The sequence below is a fragment of the Colius striatus genome, chromosome 23 (assembly GCF_028858725.1).
Source record: "Colius striatus isolate bColStr4 chromosome 23, bColStr4.1.hap1, whole genome shotgun sequence".
NCBI lineage: Eukaryota > Metazoa > Chordata > Aves > Coliiformes > Coliidae > Colius > Colius striatus.
This window is the reverse complement of record NC_084781.1, coordinates 521,300-545,598: the sequence shown is the minus strand read 5'-3', so window position 1 is coordinate 545,598 and position 24,299 is coordinate 521,300. Positions and strand designations below refer to the sequence as shown.

Here is a 24,299-nt window from a genome sequence, read left to right as displayed (position 1 = left end):
GGGTGTATGTATGGGGTGCAAGAGACACCCATCCCTTGCTGTGCTGAGCAAGCAGCATGAGACAATGACGCAGGCAGGAGGTTGAGTGTCCCTGAGCACGGCCTGGCCCTGAGGGCTGATTTCTAACCCAGCAGCAGCTCATCCCTTGCCCAGTGTTGCTTCTTGTGGGCTTGTGCAGTGTCCCTGAGGTTGGCTTGGCCCTTAGGGCTGATTCCTGGTCCTAGAACCCGCTCATCCCTTGCCCCGTGTCGCTCCTCCCAGGCTTGTGCAGTGTCCCTGAGCATGGCCTGGCCCTGAGGGCTGATTTCTGGTCCCAGAACCAGCTCATCCCTTGCCCACTGTTTCTTCTGGGCTTGTGCAATGTCCCTGAGCATGGCCTGGCCCTGAGTTCTGATTCCTGGTCCCAGCACCAGCTCATCCCTTTCCCAATGTCACTTCTCCCAAGCTTGTGCAGTGTCCCAGAGCATGGCCTGGCCCTGAGTTCTGATTCCTGGTCCCAGCACCAGCTCATTCCTTGCCCAGTGTTGCTTCTCCTGGGTTTCAATATCACTTTTCCCAGGCTTGTGCAGTGTCCCTGAGAGCAGCCTGGCCCTGAGGGCTGGTTTCTGTCCCAGCACTAGCCCTGTCCCTGAGGTTGGCCTGTCCCTGAGGGCTGGTTTCAGCTCCCAACACCCTCCCAGGGCAGGAAAGGGATTAAAACCCCAAGTGTGTGTGGTGCAAGGGCCACCCATCCCTCGCTGTGCTGAGCCAACGGTGCAGGCAGGTTGAGCACATCCCAGCCCCAAACACCACCTCACCACCTCTTCATTTCCCCTCAGGACCCCACCAACGGCTACTACAGCGTCAACACCTTCAAGGAGCACCACTCCACCCCCACCATCTCCTTGTCGGGGTGCCCGTCCGACCTGCGTCCCTCAGGCAAGCAGCGGGTGCCCACGGGCATGTCCTTCACCAACATCTACAGCACGCTGAGCGGGCAGAGCCGCCTGTACGACTACAGCCAGCGCTTCGTGCTGGGCATGGGCAGCAGCTCCATCGAGCTGTGCGAGCGGGAGTTCCAGCGGGGCTCCCTGAGCGACAGCAGCTCCTTCCTCGACACGCAGTGCGACAGCAGCGTCAGCAGCGGCGGGGGCAAGCAGGACGGCTACGTGCAGTTCGACAAGGCCAGCAAAGCCTCGGCGTCCTCCTCGCACCACTCCCAGTCCTCATCCCAGAACTCGGACCCCAGCCGGCCCCTGCAGAGGCGGATGCAGACGCACGTTTGAGCCTCGTCCTTGCTCCCACCCCTCCTTCCTCATGCTCCTTTCAGCCCACCCCACACATACACACACACACACAATCCCCACACGCAGGGACGCTTCAAGGGCCGGGACAGTGGCGCCTGTGGTGGATAAACACCCCCTCACACACACTCCCCGGATCAAAGTGGGGCTGGGGAGGAGTGGAACTGAGCAGCTGGGGGTTGGGCTGGATGATCTCCAAAGCTCCCTTTCCAACCCCTCCATTCTAGGATCATCCTCCTCCATCGCCCACGTCCACACACCAAGCACAACCCGGCCTCGTTCCCCCACCCAGCAGCCCCCCAGCTCCCCTCTTCGTGCTGTTCCGTGTCTATACTCATAGAGTCCGTTTTTGGGGGAGGGGGAGGGGGGTCCTGACATGTTTTCAGGGAGGGGGAACACAACAACACATGGATGGGACCTCACCTCCTTCCCTCTCCCTGTATCAATACAAGAGGTGTTTCTCGTGGCACTGGACGCCGACGCTTTGGGGGGTGCCACGTCTCTGTGTCCCCCCTCCCTTCACACCCCTGGGCTCAAGCCCCCCTAATCCCCCCACACACACCCCAAGGGAGGCAGATGAGGCAGCACAGATGGTAAAGGGCCACGGGGACCTTTATTGGGTGCTGGTAGGAGCCCACCCCCCCAGGCTCCCCCTCTCTCTCTGCACCCCCAGGAGTCTCTGTGATAAATAAGCATTTAAATTAATTAAATTAAACTTATTCCCCATCCTCCTTCCCCTTCCCCTCTCCCCCATCCCCCTCCCAGGGCCCTGTCAGAGCCTGAGCACCCCGGGCTGCCCCCGCTAAGGCACGGGAGGGGCTGAGAGTAAAAGAGAAACAGAAAGGGGAGAGGAATTAAATATGGGGGGGGGGGGGGGAAGGACACATAAGGTAAGGAGGGACATGAGAATCCCCGCAAAATGCTCCCTGGTAAGAGGGGGGGTTCCAGGACTGCCCCCTCCCCCCCCAAGATCAGCCCCTTAGTGGGGCCCTCGTCTGAATACGAGGGAATTAAGGGCAAGACAAAGCCCAGGGCAAGGGCTCCGGCCCCCACCCCCTGCCCCACACCCCCCAGGCCTGCTGGGAGGACAGACCCCCCCCAAAACAACCCCCCTCCACAGCTTCAGTGCAGCGGTAGCAAAAGGCACCGGCCGTGAGGCTGCGACACAACCCTCCCACATACCCCCCCCCCAACCCCGGGGGGCTCCCTGCACCCCCCAAAAACACCCCCCCCCACTCTGGGGGGGACGCACGGTCCAGCGTGAGCCCCCCTGGCCCCAGCACACGGCGGCCATGAGGCTGCTGGGCCTCTGCTGTGGCTGCAGCCACGTTCTCTGTGTGTGTGTGTGTGTGTGTGTGCCCCCCAGTCCAGGCTTCGGGGAGCTGGGAGGGGGGCTCTGTGTAGCCCCTGCACAGCCCCCCCAGGACCCCTCAGAAGTAGGTGAGGTTCCTGATGAGCCCCAGCTCCAGCATCCTCTTGATGGCCACGGCCTCGTGAGACACGTTGTGCTCCGACGCCTGCGGGGACGGGAAGGGGAGAGGGAGGGTAAATGGCAGGGTCACCCCCCGTCTGCCCCCTCCCACAGCCACCCCACGTGGAGCTGAAGCAGGGAGGCTTCCCCTCACCCCCCAGGAGAGACTCGAGCCTTTCTCACACAGAAAGCAAGTGGCAGCAGGCGCTGGGTACAAGGGCAATGGGCCCAGAGCAGCCTGTAGGCCCAGCCGTGGCCTTTGGGTCGTATTTTGGGTGGAATGTTTAAAACCAGGATGATGACAGAATCATTTGGGTTGGAAAAGAGCTTGAAGCAGCCCCAGCTCTGCCCTCACCCTGCCCAGCCCAGCACTGCCCCACGGCCTCAGCACCTCAGCCCCACGGCTTTGGGATCCCTCCAGGGCTGGGCACTGCCCCAGCTCCCTGGGCAGCCTGGCACAGGGCTGACACCCCTCTCAGGGAAACAGTTCTGCCTCAGCTCCAGCCTCAACCTCCCCTGGGGCAGCTTGAGCCCGTTTCCTCTTGTCCTGTCACTCAGGAGAAGAGACCAACCCCCAGCTCCCTCCAGCCTCCTCTCGGGGAGCTGCAGACAGATGTGTCTCCCCTGAGCCTCCTCCAGACTAAACATCCCCAAAAGGAAGGAGAGGGAGGGGAGGCTCATGCTCTTTCTCCTCCCCCTCATGCTCTTTCTCCTCCCCCTCATCCTGGGGAGGTGCCCAAAACCACAGGGAGTAACACGGAGACTGTTTGTGGGGTGGGTACTTGCCGCCATGGATTTGAGGGTGATCTGCTCGTAGTAGTGGATGGTTTGCTTCTTGTTGGCCGAGTCGGGGTAGCCGAAGCCGGCGATGTGCACCAGGTCACAGAAGTGCAGAGCCAAGGTGATGGCCAACAACCCCGTGGTGGGCTTCTGGGAGGGGAAGAGGGGGGTAAGAGATACAAGCTGTGGGCTGCAGAGGGGATGGCCTGACCCCTCTCCAAGGTGAGGGGGGGAGTGTGGGGTGAGAGCCCATGCCATCCCACCCCTCACCTGCTTCACCTTCCGAGGTTGCTTCATGGAGAGGTTGAGGAGTTTAGCAGCAGTGACTTCCATGTAGTAGGGGTTGAGGATACGCACACGCTCGGGGTTGGCGTCCCAGATCAACGGGGGCTGCTTCCAAAACCCTTTCCGAACCTGGAAGAGCAGCACAGAGCCATCCCAACACCTCAACAGGAGCATGACCCCATCTCCAAAGGATAAGGAGAGCACTCGAGGGAAGGTTTGGACCTGCTCTTCCCCACCACCCTCACAGAATCACACAGAATCTCAAGGGTTGGGAGGGACCTGCAGAGTTCATCCAGTGCAGCCCCCTGCCAGAGCAGCAGCACCTAGAGCAGGGCACACAGGGACTCATCCAGCTGGGTTGGAATGTCTCCAGAGAAAGAGCCTCCACAGCCCATCTGGGCAGCCCCTGCCAGTGCTCCCTCACCTCAGCAGGGAACAAGTTTCCCCCTGTGTCTCTTTGGAACCTCTTCTGTTCCAGCTTGTTGCCCCTTGTCCTGTCCTTGGCCATCCTTGAGCACAGCCTGGCTCCAGCCTCCTCACACCCACCCTTGATGCATTTGGAACATGACTGAGCTCAGCCCTCAGGCTCCTCTTCTCCAAGCTGCAGAGCCCCAGCTCCCTCAGCCTTTCAGCACAAGGCAGATGCTCCACTCCCTCCATCATCTCACCCTCTTCTTGTCGTTGAGGATGGCCTCCATCCACTGGAAGTCCACAGGTTTGAAAGGCACCAGCACCAGCAGAGTGTCGGGGTTGTTCTCCGTCCTGGGGTTGAAATGAGCCGACTCTGGGTAGAAGAGGCGCATGGTGGTCTTGGAGCCCACGTCCTGCTCGTAACCGTGGACTGGCGCGTTGTTCAGCCTGCAGGGAGGAGGCAGCAGCCACGGGTATCCCCCCCATCAGTTGGGTGGGTTTTGGGGAGGACAGAGGAGGGTGTTTCAGAGGGGGCTGGTACCTGATGACCACGTCGTAGGCGTCGATGGTGTCCCCCATGGAGCTGTTGCGGAGCCGGTGGCCGTTGCCCACCACAGCACACCTGCGGCACTTGAGGCTGCAGGGGGAGGGGAAAGGGCTCGTCTCCACCTCCAGGACACAAAGGAAGGCTCTGAGAAGCCCCCAGAGCTCCCCTCCCCACCCCCTGGGGTGTTACCTCTGGATGCTCTCAGGCAGTGAGTAGTGTGTGATGGACAGCAAGCGCAGCAGGACGTCTTCTGCGGAGGAAAGGCCGGGAGGAGGTGAGGGGGGAAGGGGAGGGAAGAAGGGTTGGGGGGAGAAAGGGAGGGGGGGAGGGAAAGAGGAGGTGGGGGAAGAAGGGAGATGGTGGGGGGAGAAGGGGAGGGAAGAGGGAGAGAAGATGAGGGGAAAAAGGGAGAAGGGGGGAGGGTGGGAAGGCAGAAAGGCTGGGAAGGAAGTGGGAGAAGGTGGGGGGAAAGGGGGAGAAAAGTTGGGGAAGTAGAGAGGTTGGGAGGGAGAAAAGTAGGGGGGAAGAGAAGTTGGGGCAGATGAGAGAAGTTGGGGGGGAGAAGTTGGGGGTAGCTGGGGGGAGAGGAGAAGTTGTTGGGGGGAGAGGAGAAGTTGTTGGGGGGAGAGGAGAAGTTGTTGGGGGGAGAGGAGAAGTTGTTGGGGGGAGAGGAGAAGTTGGGGGCCAGAGAAGAAAAGTTGGAGGAGAGGTTGGAGGGGGGAGAAAGTCTGGGGGGGAGAAATTGAGAGAGACGTTGGGAGAGAAGTTGGAGGGGAGAAATTAAGGGAGAAAAGTTGGAGAAGTTGGGGGAGAAGTTGGGGGAGAAGTTGTTGGGAGAAGTTGTTGGGAGAAGTTGTTGGGAGAAGTTGTTGGGAGAAGTTGTTGGGAGAGAAGTTGTTGGGAGAGAAGTTGTTGGGAGAGAAGCTGAGTGGGATAAGTTGGAGGAGGGAGAAAAGTTGGGGGGAAAGGGAAGAAAGAGGGAGAGAAGGTGAGAGGTGGAAGGCGGAGAAGGGGATAAGATGTTGGAGGAGGGAGAAGATGGAGGTGAGGAGAAGGTGTGGAGGGGAGAGGGCAGTGCAGGTGTGAGTGGGCAGCGCCGGGCTCTCACCGCTTCCCCTCGTGCCGTAGGGCAGCTCGTACAGCGCCGGCGCCTTCACCCAAAAGTAATCGCTCAGCTGCAGGAACAGCGGCTGCTCCCTCGTGTAGCTGCCATGGGGAAGGGGGGAGGAGGAGCAGAGGGAGGGGGGTGAGAGAGGGATGGGGGTCCTGCCTCCACACCTCCCCCCAGCCCCCAGACTCACTTCCCGATGAGCTGCGCCGCTTTCCTCTCCACCTCCCCGGCCGGACACGTCGTCTTGTTTTCTTGCACGGGGAAATAAAAGCTGTAAGAAGGGAGAGGGTGGGAGAAAAAGGTTCAAAAGAACAAAAACCAGACGATCAATTAAAGGATTTAATAATGAATTCAAATCCTCTTCCCTCCCTCTGGGCTCTGGGGGGGGAAATCTCCCCTCGCTGCTCCTTGCAGCCTCACATCACAAGAGGTCCCTGTTGCTCTGCTCACACGGAGCAAGGTTTTCCCCTTCCTCCCGAGCTCGGCAAAACAACCAGCACTTGCCAAAACATCCCTGACATGGGGGAACCTCGTAGCGTGTCCCCCCTCCCTCCCTTCCCCTCCCTCCCCTCCCCGGGAGCAGCCGCTGCCTCGCCCGGGGGGATCCCACGGTGAAGCTCCGGGCGGGACGGAGAGCGAAGGAAAGGGCTTGGAAGTCCTCGAAACGGTAAAGAGAAGCCACTCACAGCTGTGTGTACCTGTCTTCCCGGTAGATCGAGTACCAAACCATCACCAAAAACAACGCCAGCACCCCGAGGATCTTCCCTCCTGGCGTGCGGGGAGAAGAGCGCGGAGCAGGGAGGGAAAGGACAACACCATCAAGCCCAAACCACGGGGCAAATCCCCCCCACCCCGGGGAGCTGTTTAAAATAGAGGGGGATTTTTTCCCCTTCCCTCCCCCCGTGGGAACTCACGAGACTTGTTGATCATTTTTGTCAGGAGGAGAGGCATCAGGCGAGGGCCGGAGCTCTCATCGCTGCCGCCGCTGCTCACCTGTGGCGGGAGAGACAGGACAGGAGGTGAAAACACCCCCAAAAGCTCATCCTGAGGGGAAAGGAGGAGAAAACACCCCCCAAAAGCTCATCCTGAGGGGAAAGGAGGAGAAAACACCCCCCAAAAGCTCATCCTGAGGGGAAAGGAGGCTGAAACACCCCCAAAAGCTCATCCTGAGGGGAAAGGAGGCTGAAACACCCCCAAAAGCTCATCCTGAGGGGAAAGGAGGAGAAAACACCCCCAAAAGGTTATCCTGAGGGGAAAGGAGGCTGAAACAGCCCTAAAAGCCTGTCCTGGAGGGAAAGGTGGTTAAAACCCTCTCAAAACCCTGTCCTGAGGGGAAAGGAGGAGAAAGCACCCCCCTAAAAGTTTGCCCTGAGAGGAAAAGAGCTTAAATTTCCCTCCAAAAGCCTGTCCTGAGAGGAAAGGAGAGGAAACCGCCCCCCAAAAGCTCATTCTGAGGGAAAGGAGGCTAAAATACCCCCCAAAAGCTCATCCTGAGGGGAAAGGAGGAGAAAACACCCCTAAAAGCTCATCCTGAGGGGAAAGGAGGTGAAAATACCCCCCCAAAAGCTCATTCTGAGGGGAAAGGAGGTGAAAACACCCCCCAAAAGCTCATCCTGAGGGGAAAGGAGGCTGAAACACCCCCAAAAGCTCATCCTGAGGGGAAAGGAGGAGAAAACACCCCCAAAAGCTCATCCTGAGGGGAAAGGAGGCTGAAACAGCCCTAAAAGCCTGTCCTGGAGGGAAAGGTGGTTAAAACCCTCTCAAAAGCCTGTCCTGAGGGGAAAGGAGGCTAAAACACCCCCCTAAAAGTTTGCCCTGAGAGGAAAAGAGCTTAAATTTCCCTCCAAAAGCCTGTCCTGAGAGGAAAGGAGATGAAACCCCCCCCCAAAAGCTCATTCTGAGGGAAAGGAGGCTAAAACACCCCCAAAAAGCTCATCCTGAGGGGAAAGGATGTTAAAACAGCCCCCAAAAGCTCATCCTGAGGGGAAAGGAGCCTAAAGCACCCCCAAAAGCTCATCCTGAGGGGAAAGGAGGCTGAAACACTCTCCAAAAGCTCATCCTGAGGGGAAAGGAGGCTGAAACACCCTCCAAAAGCTCATCCTGAGGGGAAAGGAGGAGAAAACACCCCTAAAAGCTCATCCTGAGGGGAAAGGAGGAGAAAACACCCCTAAAAGCTCATCCTGAGGGGAAAGGAGGCTGAAACACCCCCCAAAAGCTCATCCTGAGGGGAAAGGGGGAGAAAACACCCCCAAAAGCTCATCCTGAGGGAAAGGAGGAGAAAACACCCCCAAAAGCTCATCCTGAGGGGAAAGGAGGAGAAAACACCCCCAAAAGCTCATCCTGAGGGGAAAGGAGGTTAAAACACCTCCCAAAAGCCCGTCCTGAAGGGAAAGTGGGTTAAATGCTCTCAAAAGCTCATCCTAAGAGGAAAGGAGATTAAAATCCCACCCAAAAGCCCATCTTGAGGGGGAAAGAGGAGAAAACACCCCTCCAAACGTTTATCCTGAGGGGAAAGGAGGTGAAAACACCCCCCTAAAAGCTCATCCTGAGGGGAAAGGAGGTGAAAGCACGCCCCTAAAAGCTCATTCTGAGGGGGAAGGAGGTTAACCCTCCCTCCAAAAGCCCATCCCGAGAGGCAGCTCCTGCAGCCCCAGCCGGGCTGGGCGGCTTCCCTGACAGTTCTCTCCCATTTCAGTGCAAGTTTCTCTGCCAAGGTGGGATTTGAGGCAGAGCTTCACCCAAGCCCTGCTTCCCCAGGGGTCAAAGGCCAAAATCCCAAAGGAAAAAGTCAAGGGGGAGGCTGAGGGAAAGCCCAAGTTGCCCCAAAGCACCCGAATTGCTGCCGGGGGGAGGATTTGAAGCCCAGCTCCCTGAGTGAAGCACCCGGGTGGGAGGGAAGCAAAGAGCATCTCACGTACTTGAGGAACCTTCAACACCTTCGACTCCCCCATCCCAGCCCCGGGGGTGGAGCAGAGGAAGGGGGGGATGTCACAAAGCTTAACACCAGCCAGGGAAGTGAGGTGATGAGAGGTTTGGTTTGGTTTCTTCCTCCAAAACCTCCTGGGAGAAGGCAGCAGAGAGCCTCGGTCGGAGTCACCCCGGGATCCAGCTCAGCCCTTCACCCCACCACGACCAACTTACCAGAAGCTGTTGTGGGGGGGTTGAGGGGGTTACACAGGAGAGACTTTGCTCTCTTGAGAAAGTGCTTCCCTTGGGGATAAAAAGAATCCTCTTTCTAAGGCCAGCTCAGAGCTGGGTTTGGGTTTTGTAACCCCAGTCTCAAGAGGAGGAGCCACCAGCCCAGCCAGGAGGAAAGGTGCGAGCCCGGGGGCTGGGTGATGGACATCCTGCTCTTGAGGGATTAGTCACTTTGTTTGAGGGGAAGGGGGGGGGAAACATGACCCATCTCAACACTCCACCCTGTCTAACAAAGCAGGAACCTGCCACGTCCTCACCCAGACACCTACAAGTCAAAAGCAGCAGCTTCTGTTTAGGGGGAGGGAGGAAGAGAGAGGAGAAACGGGACCAAAGATGGTCCCACCAGAGCCAGGCTCTCCCCTTCCTCCTCACCAGCTCCTGAAATTGGAAAGGGAGGAAGGGCAATTGATTGAAAAAGGGCAGGAAAGGCAGTTAAAAGGGAATTAAGGCCAATTAAACCCTGCCCCAAGCAACAGGAGCTGAAGCAGAGTGAAGCAGTCTGACAGTGAAGCAGAGCGACAGGGACTGGAAAGGTGCCTGTTCCCCTCTCTAAACACACCTCTCAAACCCCTTCCCAGTGCCAGCAGCCACAATAAACCTGCCAGCAGCTGGTGATGCTCCTCAGGGAGCCCCATCCAGCCAGGGCTGGGCACGGGGACCTCAGTTCCACCCCCTAAACCCTGGCCTCAGCTCTCTCCTTGGGTGCCCACACGGCCCTCGCCTCTCTCCAGCCTCAAGAGGTTGGGGAAATCCTCTCTCATCTCCTTCTCTGCCCTTGTTTGCTTTCCCATACCTTCTTCTTTATCATTCTGTGTTTATCTGAAGGCTTTCTGATCTCTTTTTCTTTATTCCCAGGCATGTCCAGGCACAAGTGGGCCCAATGCAAATAAACAAGAGCCCTGAACACCAGCAGAGCTGCTAATCCCCGAGGTACCACCCATGTTAGTGAAGCACATACACCCCAGGCTGCCCCAGGGAGTGCATCTGGAGTGAATTCAAGCTTCACCCCCCCATCACCACCCTCCACACCCTCCAAACACCCTCGTGCTACCAGATCTCCAGCCCCAAACCAGCGCAGCTGCTTCAGGCAGGAAGGTGTGAACCCCTCAGACAGCTCCTTCCATCCTTTTAGAAGGGAGGGGAGTGATGCTGAAAGGTCCAACAGCATCTTTAGATCATGCAGCACCCTGGAGCTGGGGTTGGGGGGGAAGTCCCGGGTGGATTCAGCTCCCCATCCTTGGAAGAAGCTGAAACAGCCTCTTCCCTTTGATCTGAGCAACTCACCCCCGGCTGAGATCAAGGTGAGCCCTGCATAAAGGGATTTGAAGCCTGACCACGAGCAGGTCTCATCCCCAACCTGCTGCTTTGAGGGGAAGAGCCCCCAGGGAGCAGGTCTGTGGGTGGACAGTGATGCAGAAGTATCCCCAGCCCCACAGGGCACGCAGCCAAAGCTCTGGGTCATTCGCTGGTTCCGTGGTAACCCGCGGCTTTGGGGCGGGGAAAAGGGTGAAAGGAGGAGAGGCCCGGCCCTGCTGGGCCCTGCTGGGCTCTCAGCATCCCACACTGCCACAGAGCCCCAGGGATTCACTCCCAACTCCTCTCACTCCATCCTGAGCCCAAGGGATTTACTCCAACCCCTCTCACTCCATCCCTCTCACCCCATCCCCTCTCTACTCTATCCCCTCTCTTCAGTCCATTCCCTCTCACTCCATCCCCTCTTCACTCCATCCCCTCTCTACTCTATCCCCTCTCTTCAGTCCATTCCCTCTCACTCCATCCCCTCTTCACTCCATCCCTCTCACTCCAATCTCTTTTCACTCCATCCCTCTCACTCCATCCCCTCTTTACTCCATCCCTCTCACTCCATCCTCTTTTCACTCCATTCCTCTCACTCCATCCCCTCTTTTCACTTCATCCCCTCTTTACTCCATCCCTCACTCCATCCTCTTTTCACTCCATGCCCTCTCACTCCAACCTCTCTTTTCACTCCACCCCTCTCACTCCATCCCCTCTTCACTCCATCCCTCTCACTCCATCCCTTCTTCACTCCATCCCCCTCACTCCATCCCCTCTTCACACTTCATCCCCTCTTTACTCCATCCCTCACTTCATGCCCTCTCTTCATCCCCTCTCTTCATCCCTTCTCTTCACTCCATGCCCTCTCACTCCAACCTCTCTTTTCACTCCATCCCCTCTTCACTCCATCCCTCACTCCATGCCCTCTCTTCCTCCCTCTCACTCCATGCCCTCTCTTTTCACTCCACCTCCTCTCACTCCATCCCCTCTTTACTCCATCCCTCACTTCATGCCCTCTCTTCACTCCATCCCTCTCACTCCATCCCTCTGACTCCACCCCCTCTTTACTCCATCCCTCTCACTCCATCCCCTCTTTACTCCATCCCTCTCACTCCATCCCCTCTTTACTCCATCCCTCTCACTCCATGCCCTCTTCACTCCAACCTCTCTTTTCACTCCATCCCCTCTTTACTCCATCCCTCACTTCATGCCCTCTCTTCATCCCCTCTCTTCACTCCATCCCCTCTTCACTCCATCCCTCTCACTCCATCCCCTCTCTTCACTCCATCCCTCTCACTCCATCCCCTCTTCACTCCATGCCCTCTCTTCATCCCCTCTTTTCACTCCATCCCCTCTTTACTCCATCCCTCACTTCATGCCCTTTCTTCATCCCCTCTCTTTACTCCATCCCTCTCACTCCATCCCCTCTTCACTCCATGCCCTCTCTTTTCACTCCACCTCCTCTCACTCCATCCCCTCTTTACCCCATCCCTCACTTCATGCCCTCTCTTTACTCCATACCCTCTTCACTCCATCCCCTCTCTTCATCCCTCTCACTCCATCCCCTCTTCACTCCATGCCCTCTCATTCCAACTCTCTTTTCACTCCATCCCTCTCACTCCATCCATCCCTCTCACTCCATCCCCTCTCTTCACTCCACCTCCTCTCACTCATCCCCTCGGACCGCAGTTCTCGGGGCTCTGGGAGACAGATCCTTCTCTCCCGTGAGGAAAACCCCTCAGGATCGCCCGTCCCTCCCCTGGCAGCCGTTTGCAGCCCGGGATCTCGGAGGTGCGTGCGTGGGCTGAGCCCGGGGCGATGCGGGAGGAGCCTGGCACACGCCGCTCTACCCCCCGCGTCGGCTCCGCAACCCCGAACCGACCTGGGAGGCAGCTGGGGAGCAAGGGGAGGGGGAGAGGGGGGATTCCTGCAGGGAAAACAGCCTGGTTGGCCTTGGCAGAGCATCAAAGAGACCCAAAGCCTCAGCCTGGCATCCCAAAGCTTCCTCCCGCTCCAGGTGCTCAGGGATTCGATGGGTTTGAGCTCTCCCGAGCTGGGAAGGAAACTCAGACCCAGACCTGGGGGAGCTCGGACTCAGGGCTGGGGGGAATAAACTCTGCAGGATTGCAAAGCTGCTTCTCCAGCCATGAGATGCTGCAGTGGGGAACTGGGAGGGACTGGAGGGGAAGATGTCAGGGCAGAGAGACGAGGAGAGCAGGACCTGTGAGTGCAGGGGGATGCAGGAGGTCACTGGGGAAAAAATCAGTCCCCTTGCAGAGCAGAAACCTCCCTCAGGGGCACAGAGTCACTCCCTGCCCCTAACACCCTACTTATCCCATTGTTAAGAACCCTCCTTCAGCTCCCCATGAACCTTCCAGCTCAGGGGGGGCTGTGAAGCCAGACAACCACCATTGAAGGCTTCTCTCAGAACGTCACCTGCTCCTTCATCCTGCTTGGGAGGGGTCTGTAAGATTCCCACCACAATATCTACCTTGTTGGCCTTCCCCTGACTCTTTCCCATCACCACTTGACCCCATCACTAAGCTCCAGACACTCAAACCCCCTCCCAAATGCAGTGTGGGGGGGGGAAGGGCTGTTCTCTCACCTGTGGCACACAATAACCCAGCCTTGTGATTTATGACAGGGAAGGGAAAACAAACCTCCCCCTCATTGCCATATAAACCTTAACAAAACATTTGGTGCCAAGTTTTGGAGGTGGCAACAGCACATAAACTCAGGTGGGATGGGTATTTCCACACTGGTGGGTCCCCAGAATCCATCTGAGCTGCTCCTGCCTCTTGATTTCCACGTGCTCAGGAGCTTAAACCTCCCCCCTTGATTTAAATTCCTCCTCTCCTGGTGTTTTTACAGCAGGAAAAGGAAAGGGATGGGACCCAAATCCTTTCCTGCAGCCCCCAAAATGCTGCCTGCATGGGTACACCTGAGCATCCCTGTCTCTGGGGTAACTCCAATGCCATCCAAGGTTCCTCCTCCTCAGTGTGTTGGGGCTGTGTTATTGTAGGTTGTGGATTGCTACTTGTATCCTATGGGTTTAATCACCCTTTTCCCTATCTGAAACCAATCAGATAAAGACCTTTTTCTTGCTGGCTGTGGCTTGTTCCAACCCAGAGCTGCTGCTGGAGATCTGAGCAAGGAGACAAGGGTGAGCACCCGCCCCTGAGGAGTTTATCCCCGTGGGATCTCACTGCTGGTTGTTCCAACACCTCCCCCCAACCTCCTCCCTGCCCTGGATGGTTCCAGTTTGCTGTCACCACCACCTTGTTGTGTTTAATCCATCCTTGGTGGTCCCCAAGTGACAAACTAAAGCAGGGAGATGCTCCAGCACATCTCCAGGCAGTGCCCACACCCAACCCCAGCTCTCTGGGAGGTGTGGGGGTGGGAATAAGGGATCCCAAACCTCAGGGTTGAGTTATGCCACAGGCAGTGAGCATCCTCAGTGGCTTTTGACTATGGGGGAGTCTCTTTTTGGGGGCTCACAAGCTGCCTGCCTGGTCACCATCCCCTTTACAAGGCTCTAAGAGCCACCTTAACCCTCTCGGCCGCCGCAGCCCTGTGGTTTCCTCCACACCTCCTGTTTTGCACTGACAAACAGGAGGCTGTTTGTGGGTGTAACTTCCACCCTTTCAAGCTCAAATCCTCTGGCCCCAAAACCTCTGGGGTGAAGCAAACCCCCCTTGCCCTGACACTGGCACGTCTGTACCTCCCCCCTGCTCTTTTGCTCCCGTGTTTTATCTGGACAAGAACAGCTCCATCACTTGGCATCGCCCCAAGGCTCCAGCAACGGCCTGAGGGTGCTGGGAGGAGGCTGCTCAGCTCAGGGGAGACCTTTTCCAGTACCTCCAGCAGCAGGGTGACTGGAGCTGGTGCCCACTGACGGTGATGAAGCGGCAGGAAGCTCCCAGCTCACTTACCGTGTGTCCTCTTGGTGCAGGCAGCGCAGGCAGGAGCTCGGCGGGATCTACGAGGGCATCCTCTCTTCCCCTGGCAAAGGGAGAAGGGAGATGAGCCTCAGGGCTAAGGAAACAACCCTTTGCCTTGCAGCCATCTGCTTTGTAGAGGGTCCAGTGGATCCCTGCTGATCCCCTCACTCAGGGCAGCTCAGAGCACAGCCCCAAAGGCCTCCCCCTCTGTGTGAGCCATCACGTGTGGCAGAGGATGTCTGAGGATGTCACCCACCCTCCTCCCCGGCTGCTGCTCTTAAGGAGGAGACAGCTCAGAGCCAGCACCTCGCTGCAAGCTTCCCCTCAACACCTCTTAGCCTTTGCTACCTAAATCCCCCCTCCAGGAGTCACTCAGGGGTGTTTAAGCAGGTGATTCAGCTCTGCTCACCCTGGGGATGCTCCACGGCTCTCTGCACAGACCACGCTCCTTAATCCCACCTCTTCCCCCCAAAACCTCCCCAATCCCACCTGGCACCAGCAGATCTTCAGCATTTGGGGAAGGCAAAACCCTGCTGAGATGCTGCCACACACAGAAGCCCTTCCACCCTGCTGCCTCTCCCAGGAACACCTCTCTGCAGGGAGAGGAGCCCTGGGGCAAGGACAGCACCCAGTTATGTGCAGGATGGTTTATCCCAGATGGCTCCAGCCCTGTGTCCCACCTTCCCATCCCCATCTCCACCCCAGGCAGCTCTGCTTTCTCCTCCCTCCACTGTGGGAGGGAATGAAAGCAGAGGGCTTGGGGCAAACAAGAGCCAAACCAGCACTCAAGGAGCTGCTCTGCAAGCGCCCTGAGAATTCACCTTCCTGCAGCAGGGGCTTTCCAGCAGCCCTGAACCCCCTGAGGATCTACACCAAGGAACCCACCTGCTGACAAGGAGCCTTTTGATTTAGAGTGATGAATTACAGATTTAACAAGGTTAAAGTGCCCCTCAGGGAACTCCTGCTAAAGCACTTGATGGCACAGCATCAGCCCCTGCCTGTAGAGATGAGGAGAAGGATGCTCAGAGTACGTGGGGCTGGGCAAAGGGGACACATCCTGACCCACAGCATCCTCCCAAGAGGGTGCTGCAGCTCTGGATGAGCAAGAGGACTGTGATCCCTTAAAGCACATCACATAGGGGAGGAGGTTTTGCTCAAAGCCAGTCTTTCCAGCTCGACTGGAAGAGCCAGAAGCCACATTGCTGCCTTGTCTCCCCAGCCCAAGGTCCAGAAAAAGCCCATCATCATGGTTCAAGCACAGAATCATTTGGGTTGGAAAATACCTTGCAGATCATCAAATCCAAGCCCTGGCTTCACTCTTCCAAGCCCAGCACTGATCCACAGCCCTCAGCACCTCAGCCCCACGGCTTTGGGATCCCTCCAGGGCTGGGCACTGCCCCAGCTCCCTGGGCAGCCTGGCACAGGGCTGACACCCCTCTCAGGGAAACAGTTCTGCCTCAGCTCCAGCCTCAACCTCCCCTGGGGCAGCTTGAGGTTGTTTCCCCTTGTCCTGTCATTCATTACTGGGGAGCTGAGCCTGACCCCCAGCTCACTGCAGCCTCCTGTCAGGGAGCTGCAGAGAGTGCTGCTGGCTGCCCTCAGCCTCCTCTTCTCCAGGCTCAACACCCCCATTCCCTCAGCCCCTCCCCAGCCCCTTGTGCTCCAGCCCCTTCCCCAACTCTGTTATCTGAAGCATCCTGCATCTGGCAGCTGATTCCCATCAAGAAAGGAACATCCCTTATCCCACAGCCCTCAAAGGGGCTTTTACCCCTTCAACCAGCTGAAGTTTGCTGCTTTTCCTCCCCAGGCTCCCAGCTACCCTGCCTGCCTCATTTTCCCCTCCTGCCCATGGGGACAGCGTTTCTCCTCCTTCCAGCAGCCAGCCCCGGAGCGAGCGGCTGTGTCTGTGCAGCCGTCAGCGCTCCATCGCCTGCACCGCTCTCCTCGCCTAAAATTACCTCCTGAGGGGGGAGAGAGCAAAAGCCAAGCTGGGAGGGGAACAAAATCCAGGTGAGTTCATCCTCCTCCTACTCCTCCTCCAGTGTAAATGTCTCTACTTGGCAGGAGCGAGGTGTTTCCAAGCCTGGCACATCCCTCACGTCACCCCGATCGCTATCGCCGGCATCCGGAGCTTATTCAGTGCACAGGCATTCACAGCCACAGCATCATCTGCCCTGGGAAAGACCTTTGTAGATCATCAAATCCAAGCCCTGGTTCACTCTTCCAAGCCCAGCACTACCCCATGGCCTCAGCACCTCAGCTGTGGATCCCTCCAGGGCTGGGCACTGCCCCAGCTCCCTGGGCAGCCTGGCACAGGGCTGACACCCCTCTCAGGGAGACAGTTCTGCCTCAGCTCCAGCCTCAACCTCCCCTGGGGCAGCTTGAGCCTATTTCTCTTCTCCAGGTTCAAATACAGTGGGAGATAACCCACCCTCCTCCTCCTGACCATCCCCTGACTGAGCCAAAGGTGAGATTCTACTCTGGGGTGTGATTTTGCCGTCGAGGTTTCCCTGCTGATCCTCACCCCTCAACATTCCCAGCAAGATGCTCCCTGACCAGAGCAGCCACACAAGAGTCACCACCCACACAACCTCCATCCTCTCTCCCCCCTCCCCTATTTTTTTCCCCTCATAAAACCCCTGTTTCTACCCAATCCATGAGAATGGGAGGAAAAGCACAAGCTCCAGCAGCTGAGATGGATTATCCCGAGCAGCCACCGACCTAAAAATACACGCTGGCTATTTAAAGGATGTGATAAACACCCTCTCCAAGCAAAAAAAAACCCTAAAAGGGGAAAAATAGACATGAGAAGTCAGCAGTTTCCAAGCCTGGCTGTTCAGCATCACCCCCAGAATGAAACAGAAGCTTCTTTGGGGTTTGTTTCTTAACCAGCCTCCGGGAGATGCATCCTCAGGCTCCAACCCAGCCATTTAGAGCCACCCCCCTCGTCCTGTGCTGAGGCAGAAAGTCGTTAAGGTTTAAGCAGGGCTTGGTCTAATGCAGATCATCAGTGGGCTGAAGTGGGAATGAAGCAGAGACTTTGTTTAATGAGGTGGTGAAGGGGGCCTGGGAAAGCCCAGCTCCACAGCAAATGCTGAAGGAATGCCAAAGCCCAAGTTTGCTGGGGCAGGTTTTAGCTTCCCCCTTCCCTCCCCACCCCCAAAATCCTCCTGTTCACACAGCTTTTTAGTACAAAAGTCCCTCCAGCTCCTCATGGGGAGTTGCCCAGACCCTTCCTGCACCAAGGCTCAAAGAAAAACCCACCCCAGGCCAGCCTGGGGTAACAACTTTGAGGAGAAACCAGGTAGTTTTGTGTTGGATAAACAAAGTGCTTTGAAAACTGGGCTCTTGGCCACCCTCACCCTAAACCCCAGAGCTCTCTACACCCAGCCCCAGCCCACGAGGGGAAACCTGTTGAGCTCGAACCTGCATGAACAGACACTTCTTTGTGATTCCTTTCTTTCCTCTCCTGTTTTTTTGGCTCCCAAGTGCTCTGGTTATTGTACAGGGATGGGCCTGAGGACTTCCCAGCCCTTGGCTCCTTTCCTGATGCCTCCTTCTCCCCTTTACACCACTTTTAACCCTTCAATCCCTGAATATTTGACACCATCCCCTGGGTTTCCTTCGGTCACTCATCCCCCACCACACACTTGCATCTCCCCTCTCTGCAGTTCTCACTCTTCCTCCCTCCCTTTCCACCCTGTTGTTGCTTCATTCTCACCCCACACAGAGCCAGATCCCACCCCACAACCCCCCACACTGATGCAGGATGAACCTGACAGCCACAGAGCTACTGGGACAAGGTCTCAATCCTCAAACTGGGGGGAGGGTTTATTGTCTGCTGTGGGGCTTCTGAGCTGACAGCACACACACAGACACACAGACACACAGACACACAGACACACAGACACACAGACACACAACACCCCCAAAGCCCTGGAGCAGCAGCTCTGCAGCATCAACTCTTGCTCAGCGCTTTGCTGCCTCAGTTTCCCCCACACACACCCATTTGAGGGGCTCAGGGAAGCTGTGTCCATTCAGCAGGGGATGTGGCAGGGATCCACAAGCCCCAAACTCCAACCCAGCTCAGGCAAATACCTCTTTTTCAAAGGCCATTTACAAGAAGCCACAGGATGGGAAATGTTGCAAGAGCTCAGAAACCCGCCGCAGGATCCGAGCTGGGGCTTGGGCAAGGTCACAGGGTGAGCTGCAACTTCTTGGTTGTTAAACCCCAAACCTGAGGCTCATCTTGACTCAGCCCAGATGGATTTTCAGATGTTAAATCCAGGAGGTGGGGAGAGAAAAGTCGACTGAAGCTGCTGCTGGAGACATTTTGCAAGGGGAAGAGTCGGAGGCAGGAGCGAACGGCATCTGGAAGCGATTGGAGGCGAAGGAGCCTCTCCCAGGCACAGCAGGGAATTCCAACAGCGTGAGCTCAGGTTGAAGCCTCCTTCACAGACCCAGAGAAAAAAAACCCCTCCATACAAACAATAACCAAAGCCTCAAGCTTCAGGGTTGGAGGATTTTAACCCTGCGGGTGAGGGAAAGCAAAAGTCTGTCTGGACACGGCTTGGGTTTAGTTCAGTGAGGAAAAACAACCCCAAAGCAGCTCCAAAGGAGAGGAGGAACGGTGCCTGGAGGTTGCTTGAGCTGATTTGGCAGGAGTGGTGTTGGGAGGAGAGTCCTGCCCCGGTGCTGGGCTGTTTCAAACCCTGCTCCATCCCATCCTGGCTGCATCCCACTGCGGCTCTCAAGCAGCAGCAGCACAGGAGAATCCTCAGGATGGCACAAAGAGCCGATGGATCATTGAGCCACAGAGTGGTGGGGGGTGGGAAGGGCCCTGCAGAGTTGCTCCAGCCCAGCCCCCTTGTAGAAGCAGCTTCCACCTAGATCAGGTCACACAGGAACGTGTCCAGGTGGGGTTGGAAACCTCCAAGGAAGGAGCCTCCACACCCTCCCTGGGCAGCCTGGGCCAGGACTCCCTCACTCAAACACTCAAACAGCTTCTCCTTGGGTTTCAATCTTTGTGTTCCAGCTTCATCCCATCACCCCTTGTCCTGTCACTGAATACAACAGAATAAAAGTGCTGCCCCATCTCCTGACACCCACCAGTGAGATATTTGTCACTATTGCTGAGCTCCCCCCTCAGTCTCCTCCAGCCTGACCAGCCCCAGGTCCCGCAGCCTTTCCTCACAAGGAAGATGCTCCAGTGCCCTGAGCATCTTGGCAGCCCTGCACTGGCCTCTCTGCAGCACTTCCCTGTCCCTCTGCAGCTGGGGAGCCCACAACTGGCCACAGGACTCCAGCTGAGGCCTCAGCAGCTGTGGCAGAGCAGAGAAAAGGGGAGCAGAAGCTCCCTGGCCCTGCTAGCCTGGATTCCATCCTGGCTTAGATGAAGCAGTTCACCACAGGATCCAGAGGGCAGAATCTGGCCCCATCCTCCCAAACCCAACTCCCTTAAAAGCACCATTTTGGCCCCATCACTCATCAGATGCCCTGAAGCCAGTTGCTCACCCACATCCTTCCCTGGTCACCCTCAGCACTGCAGAGCAGGAGCAGAGCTCGGTGGCCTCAGGCAATCAGCCAAACACATCCTGGAGAGGAGCCACAGCCTGTGCCAGCCCCAAACCACCCTGAGCAGCAGAACATGGGGCAGCTCCTGCTCTGCTTTCCCCTTCTCCGACAGACAAATCCCTTTCTCCTTCCTCCAAGGAAACTTTGCAGCCCAACCCCAGGCACATGCCAAAGGTCAGCAGCTGGAAATGAAAGAGATGAGCAGGGACTGGGCTTTTCCTTTTCTTTCTTCCCCCCCAAGAAGCCAGAGGATGTTCCTAGAAGAGGCTCCATGAGCACAGAGGTGGCAGCTGCAGGAGGGAGACGCTGCTGGTGCCCGAGCACGAGGGAAGTGAAGGGGATGTTTAAAAGAAATACCAATAAAAGAGAAGCAGGAGCTGCAAAAAGCAACGTGAACGTGACAGATCAGTTGCTTTGGGAGGCTGAAGCAATGGAACCATCACCTTATACCAAAGAATAAATCACAGAGTCATTTGTGTTGGAAAAGCTCTTGAAGCTGCTGCAGTCCCAGCCCTGCCCTCACCCTGCCCAGCCCAGCACCGACCCACGGCCTCAGCACCTCAGCTCCACGGCTTTGGGATCCCTCCAGGGCTGGGCACTGCCCCAGCTCCCTGGGCAGCCTGGCACAGGGCTGACACCCCTCTCAGGGAAACAGTTCTGCCTCAGCTCCAGCCTCAGCCTCCCCTGGGGCAACTTGAGGTCAATTCCCCTTGTCCTGTCATTCATCACTGGGGAGCAGAGCCTGACCCCCAGCTCCCTTCAGCCTCCTGTCAGGGAGTGTCAGAGAGTGCTGCTGGCTGCCCTCAGCCTCCTCTTCTCCAGGCTCAACACCCCCATTCCCTCAGCCCCTCCCCAGCCCCTTGTGCTCCAGCCCCTTCCCCAGCTCTGTGCCCGGCTCTGGCCACGCTGCAGCCCCTCAGTGTCCCTGTGGCAGTGAGTGAGGGGCCCAGCACTGACTCAGCCCTGGAGCTGCAGCCTATTTCAGTTCCTCCTCTTAGATTTCCCTTTGCCAAGCCCTCAGCCCCCATCCTCATGGGATTTGGTGCCCTATCAGAGCAATTGCTACTAATTCATTGCCCGGAGCTGGAGGAGGCAGCAGCCCTCTAATGATGCAGACAATTAAGCACAGGGGTTAGGGAAGGTCCAGTGTGGTTTCCCTCTGCCTGCCTCCAGCCCCATTTAAATCATGCAGCACACTTAAACTCATCAGCTCCATCAGCACTCTGGGTTTGTGCCCTGCTTTGGGTGGGCACCCTGTGTCCTTTGCCCTCCTGGATGAGTCCCTGTGTGCCCTGCTCTAGGTGCTGCTGCTCTGGCAGGGGGCTGCACTGGATGAGCTTTGCAGGTCCCTTCCAGCCCTTCAGATTCTGTATGAAAGCCTCAGAGGCAAAGCCTTTACTGCTGGCCTCTCCAACTCTGAGAGTGGTCAGAGGCAGAGCAATTCAGCAATTCCCCAAAAGCTCTGCTGCCAGCCATTAATTAGCTCATCTCATTGAAAGATGGGGTTCAGTGTCCCCAGGCAGCTCAGCACTAACCCACTGATGGAGAAAGACACATCCCATGCCCCGTGTCCAAAGCCAAGCAGCACAAACAAAGCCTCTGGAGGAAGATCTTTCCTTTGTTCTCTGCTCCACAGAACAATAAAACTCAGCTCATCCTGCAAAGACCTGATATTGAAAGTCCTTTTTGTGCTGCAGCCTCAGATCATTTGGGTTGGGGAAGAGCTTGAAGCTGCTGCAGCCCCAGCCCTGACTTCACTCTTCCAAGGCCAGCACTGACCCATGGCCCTCAGCACCACGGCTTTGGGATGCCTCCAGGGCTGGGCACTGCCCCAGCTCCCTGGGCAGCCTGGCACAGGGCTGACACCCCTCTCAGGGAAACAGTTCTGCCTCAGAACTTCATCTCTCCACTCAGGAACCTCCATCCTGCCAGGGGGTGTCAGAGAGTGCTCCTGTCTCCCCTCAGCCTCTTCTCCAGGCTGAACACCCCCATTCCCTTAACCCCTCCCCATCCCTTCTGCTCCAGACAGCACAAGACGAGACACAGGGGCTGGGATGGGATTTATCCATCCTGCCCCCGGATCCCTCTGCCCACAGCTCCAGGATCGATCCCTCCCATCCCTTTGGCATCACCCCGAGCGTGTCCATCGGCTGCTCAGAGGATGCTCGGGATGGGACTATAGAAAAGCCAAGCTCATCCCACTCCAGGACCCCCCCGAGCAGTGCCGGAGCCACACCCGGGTCACGTCCCTCCCTCCCCGGGGGCTCGGGGGGTTCCCTTCGGACCCGTCGCAACGAGCCCCCCGCACGCCACACGCTCTTTCACCGGGGGTTTCGGGGGGGGGCTTCGCCTCTCCCGGGGCAGCAGAGGGCACAGCGATGCCGGGGCTGCTCTCCCTGCCGGCACACACAGGCTGGGGGCTGTTTGCAGCGGGGATGCGGCGGCAGCAGCCGGAGCGGCACCGCAAGAGCTGGAGGGGGAGGTTCCCCCTCTCCCCACCTTTCCCGAGGCACGGGGAGGCTCAGACAGACCCGGCCGCTCATCAACGCCACTCATTCCGGACATAAGCATTAAAGGGAAGGGGGGAAAAACCCCCCAAAGGCAGAAATAAAGCGGCTTTCTGGCTTTTCGGTGCCGATGGGGGGGAGATGGAGCGGTGGGGGTCCAAGCTCATTAGGTTAATGGGGGGGAGAGGGGTTGTCCCCCCTCCCTATACCCCACATTTGCACACACATCGCCCCCCTCAAGCCAACCTTGCTCATCCCAACCCCTCCAGACCAGAGCAGAGCAGAGCATCACCCCCCCCAAAACCAAGCTCCTGGGGTTTTGCTTCTCGCCGCCTCCTTTTTTAGGGGGGCTTAAGGAAAAAGCAGCTGGAGCAGCAGAGAGACGGGTCTGGAAGACGGGGGATGGGGATAGGGATGGGGGGGAAGAAAGCGAACACGCGAGGAACCCACCCTCCTCCTCCTCGCCCCCCCCAGCCCGCTGCAGACTCACCATGGGCGCTGGGAGGGGAGGGGGCACGGCCGGGGCACGGCGCGGGGATGGCGTTTTGGGGGGACGGGAGGGGAGAGGAGCGGTGCGGGATGCCGGAGCCAGCCCCGGGCTTGATGGGCGGGATGGGGACGGGGACGCCTGCGCACACCGGGCTGGGCGGGGGGAGGGAGGGAACGAGCATCCCGGGAGTGGGGGGCGCTCCGTGTCCTTCCCCTTTCACCCCACAGCAGTGTGGGCAAGGACACGAGGATCTTCCTGCCGTGTAACCAGCAGCTGCCCTAAAATCACAGCGTTAAGGGCAACCGACTTATTTTCCTCCTCGGCACCAAATCCCAGCTCGTTTTGCATCAAGGGGAGAGAAGGCTGGGGGTTGACAGAGGGGTCAGAAGCAGCTCCCACCTACATCAGGTCACACAGAAATGTGTCCAGGTGGGGTTTGAAGCCCTCCAAGACATCCCACACCACCACACTCACAGAATGACAGAACCTCAAGGGCTGGGAGGGACCTGCAAAGCTCATCCAGTGCAGCCCCCTGCCAGAGCAGCAGCACCTAGAGCAGGGCACACAGGGACTCATCCAGCTGGGTTGGAATGTCTCCAGAGAAGGAGCCTCAATTAACCATGTTGTCACTGACATTTAGTGCCTGGCAATCCCAGTTACTGGCTCTGATCCTGTTGGGTTTAGGGGAGGTTGTTTCCCACCTTAACTCCTCTTAGAATCACACAGTCACAGCATACTGGGGGTTGGAAGGGACCTGCAGAGCTCATCCAACCCCCTGCAGAAGCAGCTCCCACCTAGATCAGGTCACACAGGAACGTGTCCAGGTGGGGTTTGAAGCCCTCCAAGGAAGGAGCCTCCACAGCCTCCCTGAAATCCATCCCTGAATCCCCCAACCAAACCCCCCTGGGGATGATTTAGGGACAGACTCGCTTCAAATCATCAATAAATGGTGGTTGGTTGGGTTGGTTTTTGGCTGAAAAATCCTTCATTCCCACTTTGTTCTCCCCCTGGGGGTTTCATTTCTCTCCCCACCATAGATCAAATCAGCAGCTGATCCCTTCCAGGCTTTTCTCCCTATGCTCCAAAACCAATCCCTCCTTGTGCTGGGGTGGCTTTTAAACAGAGAAACAACATCAAATACCAGCAGCAAAGTTTCTTCCTCTTAATCAGGCTGGAAAACAAAGAGCTGGGGGGAACCTGGAGGGCATCAACCCCCTTTAAAGATGGATGTGTCAATACTAAGTGATAAAATACCTGTGGAGCTGATGATCCTGCTATTGCCAAGGCATTAATTGAGCCACCACATCAATATTTGAAGAGCATCCTCGTTTTGTCCCTCAGCCCAGGTAGGATGGAGTTTCCTCACCAGCAAGATGCAGAGTAACAGGGGCAAACCTGCTGTAAT

The 24,299-nt window shown here is 57.4% G+C and overlaps 2 protein-coding genes across 8 annotated transcripts in view; one reads left to right on the top strand and one right to left on the bottom strand.

Moving 5' to 3' along the window:
• KIRREL3 (kirre like nephrin family adhesion molecule 3) overlaps nt 1-1,265 on the top strand; it is a 176,305-nt gene extending 175,040 nt beyond the window's left edge. Inside the window, 1 exon segment of the mRNA XM_062013903.1 lies at nt 819-1,265. Within this exon segment, the coding sequence (XP_061869887.1) occupies nt 819-1,265 (447 nt within the window).
• A 1,217-nt stretch (nt 1,266-2,482) lies between these two features.
• On the bottom strand, nt 2,483-24,167 carry ST3GAL4 (ST3 beta-galactoside alpha-2,3-sialyltransferase 4). Of its 7 annotated transcripts, none has more exons than XM_062014065.1 (12): nt 24,149-24,167; nt 14,315-14,384; nt 6,803-6,881; nt 6,575-6,656; nt 6,079-6,159; nt 5,886-5,983; nt 4,967-5,027; nt 4,772-4,867; nt 4,488-4,677; nt 3,805-3,948; nt 3,541-3,684; nt 2,483-2,800 (listed from the first exon to the last, which is right to left on the bottom strand). In XM_062014065.1, exons 3-12 carry the CDS (start codon nt 6,837-6,839, stop codon nt 2,714-2,716), a joined length of 1,020 nt encoding a protein of 339 aa, XP_061870049.1. In that variant the 5' UTR covers nt 6,840-6,881; nt 14,315-14,384; nt 24,149-24,167; the 3' UTR covers nt 2,483-2,713. The 7 variants fall into 7 exon arrangements, with proteins under 7 accessions (XP_061870049.1, XP_061870053.1, XP_061870048.1 ...); XM_062014069.1 differs by lacking the exon at nt 24,149-24,167 and adding an exon at nt 22,895-22,990; XM_062014064.1 differs by lacking the exon at nt 24,149-24,167 and adding an exon at nt 15,209-15,227.
• Between the last annotated feature and the right edge of the window lie 132 nt (nt 24,168-24,299).

Coding starts and splice junctions, on each gene's coding strand:
- ST3GAL4 (XM_062014065.1), bottom strand. CDS start 6,839: ATGCCTCTCCTCCTGACAAAAATGATCAACAAGTCTC. Junction 6,657..6,802: donor AAAAATGATCAACAAGTCTC/GTGAGTTCCCAC, acceptor CCCGCACGCCAG/GAGGGAAGATCCTCGGGGTG. Junction 3,685..3,804: donor AACCTCGGAAGGTGAAGCAG/GTGAGGGGTGGG, acceptor TTCCCCTCCCAG/AAGCCCACCACGGGGTTGTT.